Genomic DNA, 12,088 nt, shown 5'->3' on the forward strand with positions numbered 1-12,088 from the left:
CGCACAATTAAACAAAAGAATGTGGGGTGAAGCCACGCTGCTATGGGTTAAAAACCAACATCCGCGTGTGCAGATTGCAAAGAAAGGAACCCACGGATACTGCCGGATGGCCTACTGAGCTACGCGAATGAGACTAACTCCGCCCAAAACACAATGTGCAAATATTTTTCAAATTCAAGGTTGCAGACAGGCCCGAGGTCTCGCCTAGCTACCCGCCCCAGCCAGCCCTGCCACAGCCAGCCCCACCTGACCAGCAGCGCAATATGCGAGCGCACTCGCACAGGATTCCTTAATCCCAGGGATAAGTAAGCACACTCTTGCCCCATGCCTGCTCACAGATCCCTCCCAACAACAATACAGGCAACCCCCGGGCAAGTTACTTACCCCTAGTAACGTTCTTTCGACTGGATGTTCCTCCCACAGATTCCTCATCTATATCTCCTATATACAGCTTCAGCTGCTTCGGAATTTATTTTCGCCAGAAGGCGCTGTGTGTCGATGCAGTTGACTTGATGTCCCTCGAGAGCCTCCGTCTCGAGAATGACATCATCAAAGGTGTATATATGGAACATGCAGTGCCCGTTGACTTAAGTTCCGTTTTTCCGAGTAAGCTAACGCTTCATGAACTACGCACGCTACATATTTTTACTTCTTAGTAGATAAAACGTTTTCGTCTTCAGCTTCGACAACCCCTAGGACCGTGTTTAAGAAATGCCAAGACTGCAGCGCTAAAATGACGCTGACAGACCCACATTAGGTGTGTTTGTGGTGCCTTGGTGTGGAGCACAAGACCTCGGCCTGTCGGTCATGTCAATCGATGACAGGAAAAGCTCTGAAGGAGCGTAAAGGGAAATTGGTGGTAGGTATACCCCTCAAAAAATCTCCTTCGACTAGTATGAGTAATTCGACCATATTCACAGGCTATTTGATTTTTTGTTTATTTAAAAAGAGTGAATGATGGGAGATCAACCTCCGGAAAATATGTGGGGCCATTCCTGCACATATTTTCCACTCTTACCGCACAGCAGAAAAATAGTCATTCACTCTGGGTGGACACAGCTTACCAGTGCCACCCTCCCCTGTCATGTGTAGCTGACAGCTGTGGGTCCATCAAAGGCCTCAGGGAACAGAGGGAGATACCGGACTCAGAGGACCCATCCAGCAGCTCCCTAACCGGTACCCAGCCAGCACACAGCATGCCTTGGTAGGTTCTGACAGCAAGCCTCCTAGGTGGGAAGTGCCAAAGAGTCTCTGGACAAAGGACAAGGCTGTTGCCTGCTAACACCCTCCTGAGCTTTGGGCCATCTGCCTTGAAAGGACACGAGCCATGGGAAGAAGCTAAGAGGAGTGCCACACAAGCATTATCCAGCGTCCATCTTTTTAAGGACAATTTCGAGACAGTCGAGTCCCCAAACTGCATCCGGCTGCACTGCTGGCTGTTGTCACGCCGCAGTCGCCAGAGCCAGCCGAGAAGCCTCGAACAGCATTCCAGATCCGCCAACCAGCACAGAGACAACGATTCGTGGCCCTAAGCCGCCGTGCCGGACAGCCTGCAGACGTCAGTCCAGCCTCGCTTGCAGAACTGCCTGCCGCCTGGTACTGTCACATCCGTGTTTCTGTGGCGCCTATGGAGGTGCTGGACATTCCGCCAATAAAGTGACCAGTAGTTCTTATTCAACGTGCCGCAGCGCGCAAGCTGTTTTCACCCTGGTCGCCGGCTTTCCCCTTTATATTCACACCAGTGCTTCTTTGCGGCGCGTTGCAACGCTTCGTTCCCCTAGGGGTAAAATGTGTTTAGGTATTTCCACCTATGCCCCTTACCCGTGCATGCTCTCTGCAGTGTTTATGTTCATTCTTTGCTCCGCCGCCGCTGAGCGTTCTCTCTCGTAACCTGGTTTCCCTGTGCCTGGGTGCTCCAGTCTCACTCCGGTTCTTTAGCACTCCTGGTTTCCCTCTTCCCGCTCTCCCCCCTCTCGTTTCCTTTTGTCCTGGTACTCTCCCATCTTGTTTTCTGGATCCCTGCTCCTCATTCATTGCTTGTTGGTATCCTGTCTCTGCCTCCATTCTCTGGTGGATTCTTCTGTCGCCTTGTCTTCAGTTTTTTATTTGAAGGACTTATCATCACTTTTGTGCAGCCAGGAATCCAGTACACACTCCACCTACCTCAGATCTTCTGGTTGTCTCAGAGCAGTCATATTGGAGCTGGGGGTCCTCTCGGATTCTGATCTCAATCCTGACAGGTACCAGCAGCTGTCTCCCATCACTAACTGCATCACGGGCTGCAAAGCTCCCTGGAACTGCCTCGACACTGTTGAGCACCAAGAACTTCTTCAGAACCAGGTACAGTGTCGTTCTGTCCCCCTGGCCCTTCTCAAAAAGCCCCTAGAGACAGTTACGACCCTTTGCCCCTTTGGTGTTGAAACCAAATAATCTTGAACTATAAGACTGATTACTTTACCAACTACCCTCCTGTCCGTATCCAGATTGCATCCCTTTCCTTTGTGAAACTGTCTGTCCTCTGTGTTCCTTTACAGTGGGGTTGTAGTTGTAGTATACTAGAACTGTCTGTTGTAGTAATAATAAAGTAGATATTTGAATACAACCTTAACTGGACGGTCCCTTTTATCATTGGGTAATAATTGTATTTTCGCTGTGTTACAACTAACTAACGATCCACGACCTTGCAGAGATAAGCCTGCCATTCCGTCCACTTTACCAAAATTCGACAAGGAGGTCTTAAAATGTATTTGTATTCCAATCTTTTCGGATCCCTTCTGGTGTACTATAGATGTGGGGTTGATTGATGCTTTAGAAACAGATATTCATTCCTGAACCACTGGTGCCCCGGAAGTTGATTCATCACATGAGGAAGGCATTGCACTTGTCGAAAAAACATTCCTCTGACAAAGCGAGAGGCGACTCTCCTCAACGGAAGAAAACTAAACGGTCTAGGTCACGGAATGGCTCTCACCACTCCTTGTCGTCGATGAGAAAATCGAAGCAAGGGCATCATAAATCGCCTACTTCGTCTTCCTCGTCCGACTCCTCTCTGGAGAGGAGCATAACTTGCCCTATTAAGGCCTCTACTCTAGCTGAATGGGAATCATTCAGGCTGGAAATTATAAACATTTTCAAGGGACAGGCGCCCTCGAAGCAAGTAGGCCATGCTCCTACCACACCTTCTAAAGCCGGTAAGGAAAGGGCTAGAGCCAAATCCTGCACGCCCTCAAGCCCGGGACGAAGGCCAGATGTTCCTCGATGGCCGTCGAGACCTCAAGTCGATGAAAAATCATCGAAGCCTCCGTTGAGTCATCAGAATCCATCACGGACAAGGTCCACGTCGAAACCATCGACGCCATCGGCGTCCAAGACACCGACTTCATTGATGTCATCAAAGCCAAAATCAAGTTTGGCAACGACTCCATCAGCATCTGGCTCAAAGCCATCGACGCCTATACTGGACATTCAAAAATCCTTTAAACCATTGTCAAGAAAGGATTTTTTAAAATCTCTCGCGTCAAATTTATGAAGATTGTGAGCCTTCAAACGACAATAATCCTCCTTTTGGGTTACAATATGGCACACCTAATGTTCCTGATAGTTTTATATAGGAGGAGTCTAGGATGCAGGACATGTGTGATCATTTACAATCGGCCAATGGGGTGGACACCTCTCCAGAAATGGATTTTGGCAAGCCAGACCCGGCAGATCACGCAGATGCCTCTTACAGGCAATTAATGACCAAGGTCACTGATTTTCTGGGATGGAGCAGGCCTAACGAATATCCTGGACAAAGGGCCTCAAAGTGATCCAATCCTACCATTTCATGTTGCTCTACAAAAAAGAGTAAGTGCAAACTTGGAAGCACCAGAATCAAGAGATGTGACTCAAATCTGTTTGTCTAAACCCCCTACTCCTGAAAGCCTGGTGGTGCAAGCTACAACCTCTACCTCCAAACAAGCTGCCTATCCGACCATTCCACCACATTGGGATGATAAGCGTATAGATGCCTGGTCAAAGAAAGTCTTTTCTGTTGGGAGCATACATTTCAAGTTTGCCAACTCTACATGTGCCCTTGCAAAATGTACCTTATGGGACCATGTATCCATGGCAGCTAAGCATATTCTCGAAGGGGAAGAAAGTGATGGCTTCCTGGCCATTGTAAAAGATGGGAAAGAGGCCATGTGCAAGTCTCTACAGTCAGGTTTGAATTCTGCTGACAGTATCAGCAGAGCCATTGCAGCAAGCACCGTGATACGCAGGTTTGCGTAGCTAAGGCAGTCTGGATTTGTACCGGACGTGCAGTCTAGACTCCATAATATGTCTTTTGACGGGTCTCATCTTTTTGGCAGCAAGGCTGATGAAAGCCTTGAGAAGCTGCAGACCTCGATGGTGGCAGCCAAGTCTCTAGGTGCTGCCATCAGGCAGCCTAAGCCTTTTCACCCCAGTGGACCTTCTTGGAAGAGCGAGAGGAATGGCTGCTCAAAGAGGCCACAGAAGATTCCCTCATGGTGGACGAGGGAGAGGTGCAAAGCCCTCCCAAGCGGCGGCATCTTTATCATCAGCCGTTGCTTCAACCGCCTGAAAATTTCTGACTCACGACAACCACATCGCCCCGTGGGAGGCAGACTGTCTCAGCATCTGAAATAATGGTGAGGCAATACTTTGGATGCTTGAGCATTAGAAACCGTAGCCCAGGTTACTGCCTCTCCTTCATTCAAAGACCTCAGAACCATCCACCGGGTCGCCATTCTTTTGAAGGTTCCAGATCTGTTCCTTGTGCAAGAAATGTTGACCCTGCTAGAGGAAGGTGCTATAGCGCCAGTACCTGTAACGGAGAGGAACAAAGGATTGAATTCTCCATATTTCCTAATATCCAGGAAGGAAAGAGGACTGAGACCGATCTTGGACTCCTCCCTTATCCCTCAATTACAAGAAGTCCCATATGATACCATCTCAAAAGATCCAATTCATCGGAGCTCTACTGGATACATCCTTGGGAAAAACCTTGCCACCCGAGGTGAGGGCTCAACACATTCTGCAGATGGTCACCAAATTTCAGAGTGCCCAGCGTCTCTTGGCCTTAGACTTCTTGAGGTTGCTCAGCCTCATGGCATACTGCATTTTCCTGGTGCCAGAGGCTCGCCTGAGAATGAGATTCCTTCAGGACACAATGGTCTCAATTCTCTGGCAACATGTCAGACCTACTTAAGGTTCCACAGGGATCTCCTGTGATGGGCTTGTGAGAAAAATATTCTGAAGGGAGAAACTTCTGGGCAACCATGGCCGGTGATAACGGTAGTTACGGATCCCTCACTCATGAGGTGGGGAACCCACGCCAACGATCTGACAATCGGCGGTCATTGGTCTCCATCGGAGTCCAAACTACATATCAACCTTTTGGTGCTGAAAGCAATCAGACTTGCGCTGAAGGCTGCTGCCCTCTTTACGTGGAAAGAATGTCCTGATAATGACGGACAACACAGTGGCCATTTACTACCTCAACAAAAGAGAGGCGTAGGATCACTACACTATGCAGGGAGGCAATGCAGCTCTGGTTCTGGGCAATACAAGAAGGAATCTCCTTATAGGAACTTCACCCAGCCGGAGTGTAGAATAAGGCGGTGGACATGCAAGAGGAGGGTAGGGTTCTCCATCCATAGGTCAACACACTCGACCTTCATGCATGGTTTGTAAGAGGTTGAGATACAAGGATTGGGACCTCCTGGATGACGTAATGGAGATCTTGCTTTCGGCCAAAAGGCCAGCAACAAAGTCTTTGTACTGCTGCTGTTGGAACAAATTGTGCAGCTCGTGCAGCAATAAGAATGTGGATCCTTTTCTATGCAAAGCACCACGGGTGTTATCTTTTCTGCCTCATTTAGCCAATCTGGGGCTCCAAGTTGTAACCATTAAACGGTATTTGGAGGCACTTTCCATCTTCAAGCGCTCTTCTGAGGAAACGTCCTATTTTAAAATTCCTTTGGTAGTACAATTTCTAAAGGGGCTCACTAACGTGTTCCCTCCATCTCCTTTTCAAGCTCCCATTTGGGACCTTAATCTTGTTTTGAAACTTCTCATGTGTACACCATTTGAACCACTCCATTAATGTCCTTTTAAGACTACTAATATTCAAAACCATCTTGTTAGTAGCATTAACGCTGAGTGAGTGAGTTGCAAGCACTATCTTCTAAACCACCTTTTATGGGTTTTTTTTTTTTAAGGAGAAGGTCGTCCTTAAGGTCAAACCTTTATTCCTACCTAAGATTAGATCAGATTTTCATCTGGGACAAAAGTTAGTATTACCTACCTTTTACCCACCACCCAGTGGTCGAAGTGGGGGAAAAATAGTAGTGGAGCTATGGATTTTGTAGAAAAATTGGTGTTTCCAGTGACGGCTGGTGAATTTTATAAATGGGCAGGGCTGGGAATAAACATTTACCATAAAAATGTGGTAGCAACCAAGCGTAGCGAGTGAGCCTTAAATCAATTAGAAGGGTTTAGGGGGTTTTGCCCGTGAGAATTATTTTTAAATAATAGGTTAAACAGTACTTTTTTGCAGCACATGAGATCCCATGTATGGTATTCTTCATATGCTTGGTACTCAGACAATTTCCTAGACATTACTTTACACAGATACTCTTATCATTTGCTGGTCTTATCATGAACATCTGTTGCTTAAAAATGTGTTAAGAACTAGGTGCGGTTTAGGATACAGGGGTGAACATTTCAAGTTGCAAACTACTAGCCAGCCATAAAAAATCACTTACCACCTCAATTGCACATATACAGCACACCATTTTCCAAATGGATATGTATCTATAAAATAACACTTCTGTATATCCAGTGGGAAGAGAAAACACAGTGAGCACTGCAAAGCACCCATTTCAAGCCCCCAGAACAAAAATAGAGAAATTAATATATTGCAGTGTTACAAAATTGATGACTGGCAACACAGGGACTGTTGCTGGGGTGGGTCCAATTGACATGAAAGGTTTGAAAGGCCCTGACGCTGTCCCTGTCACAGCTCAATGCATTTTATTTAGGAACTCCTCTACGGTACCAGAATTATTTCCCTCCATTGAACTTAGTTTTTCTGCTTTTGTCGGGTTTGGTATGAAGCTGATGAAATACCCACTCATCACTGCTTCCAAAGCTCATCAACTCGAAAAGAAATACATTTTAGGTAACAAAAATAATACTGCTTTTGTATACTGTTCGAACCTAGGGTGTTTCCAGATCCTGTAGTAACGGATGACATTAATATTACTGTATTCAATAGTATTCATTTTGGTTAACTTTAGAAGGATAAAAGTGTGTGCTTGTCGGCCATCTTGAGATGGAGTCAGGTATAGCGCTCCCAAGCGTACTACGCTCGTAAAATTGCAAATGGCATAACAATGAAGATAAGGACAGAAATAAATAATTTGTCAAAAATGTGTAAAATTACACCCGATGTAAATACGCTGCAGGGGCGGTACAGTCACATCTAGCCCTATTGAGAAGGGTAGTCCTTTACTGTATTATGCAGATCTCAGCAGTACAACTATAGGTACAAGCTCTGCCACGCAATGTTAAGAGTGCAATCTTATTAAACACATTATACCAAGGTGATCACAGGATAATGCCATATTGTTAAATTCACTTACACACAACATCAGTATTTGTGTACTCGTCAATATTTTCTGATATCCAGAAAATTAAGTACTCTAAAACACATTATGTCACGGTGATCACAGAATAATACCATATTGTTAAATTTGCATGAACACAACATCAGTATTTAGGTACTCGTCATTGTTTTCTGATATACAGGGATCAAGCATGTCAAATACATATCAATCATCATGTATCAGGAGGTGTGTTTCTTTCGCTGTGTGAAGGTCACAAAATCATATCAGTATACCCTTAAAATTAACATAGAGCGTTGTGATTTACAGAAATAGAACATGTTAAATCTATTTCAATTATCATGTATCGGGCGGTATCCTTAATTTTTGCAGTTTAGAGGTCACAAAATTATATCGGTGTACCCTTCAGGTTACCATCCAGTATACATAAAATGTAATAGAGAAATGGCAGATCTAATGCTCTCAGATAGGGTTCAGATGAAGCCTTCCTATTGGCAGATTTTGTGCCATTCTACAGAGTCATTCATGCCTTTAGTAACACTCTGTAATCTATAGATCATTTCTTGTTCTTTCCTCAGGAGTCTGTTTCCTAATGTTTGTGAATTCCCTCCTTTCAGCGTCAAGAGTACAGTCCATGTCAAGTCTTCGTATCCATGGTTAGCCTGGGTGAAATGTTTAACCATCGGGGCGTTGTCAGTTTTATTTTTAAGACAGCTACCATGTTCCATAATGCGTGTTTTGACCTTGCGAATGGTTTTCCCCACATAGGGGAGGCCACATCCACATCTTATTAAGTATACCACATAATCAGTATTACACTTCGTAAGGTTTCTTTGTATCCATGGTTTAGGCAACCCTACGTCAATCTCTTTGCTTTTACTGGTAAGTTTACAAACTCTGCATGCTCCACAAGGATAGTGGCCGCTGGCTGGTGGTAAACCCCAGAGCGTAGTCAGATTAGACGTACTGCTGGTTAGTGGTTTTAATCGTCTTCCACTTATTCTGTTGCCAATTGTGGTAATTCTTTTATAGGCAAACGGAGGCATCAGTAGAGGGGTTTTAGAAGTCTCAACGATTTTCCAGTGTTTAGCAATCATGTTCTTGATTTTTAGGCTTTGGTCCGTGAAGGTATTGTCATAGACAAGTCTCTCATCCTTTGGTTTCTTGGGTTTCTCTTCCAATAGTGCCTCTCTGTTGTCATTGAATGCACGCTTTGCAGCCTTTTTTGGGGTAGCCCCTTTGTTTCAACTTATTACTGAGCAGGGTTGCTTCTGTTTCATAAGTGCCGTTATTAGAACTATTCCTTTTAAGACGCAAAAATTGGCCAAACGGTAAATTATCCCATAGATCTTTTATGTGGTGGCTAGTATACTCGAGCAGGGAGTTCTTATCTGTCGGTTTATGGTAAGGTTTCAATTTTCAAATCCTGTTAGAGTGGAAAATCGTCACGTCGAGGAAGTCAATGGTTTCTCTCCCTAGGGTCATAGTCCATTGTAGATGGGGATTCAAATTTTTGAGCCACGGCGCAAATTCATTAGCTTGTTCACTTGTCACTTCCCATATCACCGAAATATCATCAATATAGCAGTTCCATTTTCTGATGTTAGATTGAAATCGATTAGTACCGCTATATATATGGATCTTCTCGAACATTTCCACGTATAAATTGGCAACGCTCAGGGTCATACTGGCCCCCATAGCCGTACCTTCGACTTGTTGGTAGTAAGTCCCATTGAACTCGAAGTAATTTCTTTTAAGGGCAAGGTCCACACACCACACTATAAAGGAGGTGGGTACAGGGTCTTGATCCAATCTGTTCAGTAAAATTTCTTCCACCACGTCTAAAGTTGCCTGTTGCGGTATATTGGTGTAGAGTGACACAATGTCCAAACCCAATAAAAGGGAGGTCTCTGGGTTGAAATTGAGATCTTCATAGATGTTTATCACGTCTCTAGAATCTTTCAGGTATGAAATCATCTTCTGGACATAGCCTTTCAGGTAATGATCAGCAAAAGTAGATAGTGGTTCCAAAACAGAATTAATACCTGCCACAATCGGTCTGCCAGGTGGTTTAGTAAGAGTCTTATGTACCTTAGGTAGAGCATAAAAGATGGGAATGGTAGGTTTAGTATTAATGAAAATCTGCTTCTTGTCTGGAAATCCATTCACGGTCTTTGGCCTTGGTGACTTTTTCTGTAATCAATCTTTGAAGTTCTTTAGTAGGGTCTTCTTTCGGTCGTCTATAATAGTGACTATTACCGAGTTGGTTTTCACACTCAGTGATGTAGTCAGTCCGATTAAGCACCACAATTCCACCACCCTTATCAGCCTTCTTAATTATAATAGCTGGGTTATTAGCCAGTCAATTTAGCGCACTTTGTTCAGCTCTAGTCCGGTTTTGAAACGGTCTTTGGTGATTCGCCTCTAGAGTTGCTATGTCGGCGTTAACTCTTTTTTTTCAAAGACCAAGGATTCTGGAAAGAAACTACTAACAGGAGGGCAGAAAGTGGAAGGATTCCGTAGTCCTGTGTGGTTCATCATTTTCCCACCGCCTGTGTTAGGTTCCTCTGCAAGAAAATTCTCACAGGTGGATCTTTCTTAGTAGATTATTGAATTCCACACGGAACTCGAAGGGATCATGTTCTTTTGTGATCACATAGCCTAGTCCTTTATTCAGCACTTTTTGTTCCGCCACGGAGGGTTGGTAGTCAGAGAGGTTGATCAGAAGCGATTCCCGCTCCGGGTTGGTTTTGCCCCTTCGTCCCAGTTGTTGCGATTCTGAGCCTGAATATAAAAAACAGCCCTGATTGCCTCTTCTGTTTCCATTACCGGATCGTCTCGTTGGTTGTCCTCGTCGTATGTTGTGGCACACCAGGGACAACATTTGGGCATCTGCGGAGACTCACAGAAAAATTCTCTAGCCTCACAATAATGTAGCATTCTATTCTGGAACCCACAAAGGACAACGTATATACTGTATTTGGTACATGTATGTTTTTTAACTCACTGTTCTATGTCTATGAGGGTGTTATAGAGGGAGAATTGTATGGTTAACAAACGATTTGCCTTTTGCTATTGAAGCTTGCCCTGCTGCATGTGCTATATCTTTGTGCGTGCACCATACGATGCTCGCCATGGCTTTGACAGTGTGTGTGAGTTTGTATACCCTGCCCAGGCTGTGTTTTGCTGTGTGTAAGTGAAGCATCCCCTTCTCAAGTTGTATCTGCTCTGTGTGATGGAAGCTCCACCTTCACTCACCCAAAGTGTCATGAGGATGTATAAGCAGCCGTTCCTTTTCCTCTCCCACTAGAGTGGCCCAGGCCTATGTCAACCAGAGGAAGCTTGACCATGAAGTGAAGACGCTGCAGATTCAGGCCGCTCAATTTGCCAAACAGACGGGCCAGTGGATTGGCATGGTGGAGAACTTCAACCAGGCATTGAAAGTGAGTACTGCTCCCCACCTACACTGCACCCCAACAAAACCAATGTTTACACCAACAATGCTGCTGCCTCCACCACTGCTGCTTCCTCCATTGTGTTACCATCACACGCATCCACCGGGGCTAGTCCCATTCAAGAGCAGTTGTATCTCCCCGGGTGGGGCAAGGCGGCCAAAGCCTTCCTTTTATAATGCCCAATCTGCAGTGAGCCGCAGCAGGCCTGCAACATGTGGATACTGAGAAGCAGAACGTTTTGAGTTCCTTTGTCATGCATTCTAGGCAGCTGAAATATGTGGGCTGCAGTTGGACATTTGCCTCACGATTTCCCCTGCTACAAAGCCTTCCTCATTTCACCTGTTTTTGGCTTTTCAGTGGTGGCTGGTGAGCTGTATTTATATGTGTATAGCTAGACAGAGAGGGTATAGGACAGGCAGGCTGGATGCAACTGACTCGCTGCTTTTTATCTGCAGTCTAATTGATTGCTATATGAGTTGTGGATTATCTGTTTGTGCATGCCAAAATATTCTGTATGTCTATGTTACCAGGGCTTTCAGTAGGCTGGGACCACCTCTGACAAGCAACCAAGGCTGTTCTTCCTGTATGCGTCACGTGGGGCCAGCATTTACCAATCCACTCAGACTATGAATACCCACGCCCTCCACACCTGAATCTGGTTTGCAGAGATTTCATTGTTAGTGTGAGTGTTGCGATTGACAAATTAAATGAGCACAAAGCCCATTGGTGTTTATGTTCTCAAAAATATACTTTCTTAAATTACTTTCATAGAAATATTTGTCAAATGTTAAAATTTAGAATTGATTTAATGTAGGCTTTTGTAGCCCTTGTTTCCCGACCCTGGTCCGTGCAATGGGCGCTCTTCCCCTTCCCCGGAGCAGGGACAGTTCCCATGGATACCACCACCCCCACCCCTCAAGCCCACTGGGTAGGGAGGGGCGCTGCACCTGCCAAATAAAATTTCTAAAAACAGGAGATGGGCTACACCCTTAGTTCTTAGGA

General features: G+C 45.2%; 1 protein-coding gene across 2 annotated transcripts in view; it reads left to right on the top strand.

Annotated features, from left to right (window-relative positions):
* The window catches only part of BLOC1S1 (biogenesis of lysosomal organelles complex 1 subunit 1), a 164,873-nt gene that overhangs the window by 137,172 nt on the left and 15,613 nt on the right, over positions 1–12,088 (top strand). For both annotated transcript variants that reach the window (XM_069653725.1, XM_069653724.1), the window contains one exon: positions 10,942–11,074. In XM_069653725.1, coding sequence (XP_069509826.1) covers positions 10,942–11,074 — 133 coding nt within the window. The remainder of the gene's footprint in view (positions 1–10,941; positions 11,075–12,088) is intronic.

This window comes from Ambystoma mexicanum, chromosome 3q (genome assembly GCF_040938575.1).
Source record: "Ambystoma mexicanum isolate Mex_15411 chromosome 3q, UKY_AmexF1_1, whole genome shotgun sequence".
Classification (NCBI taxonomy): domain Eukaryota; kingdom Metazoa; phylum Chordata; class Amphibia; order Caudata; family Ambystomatidae; genus Ambystoma; species Ambystoma mexicanum.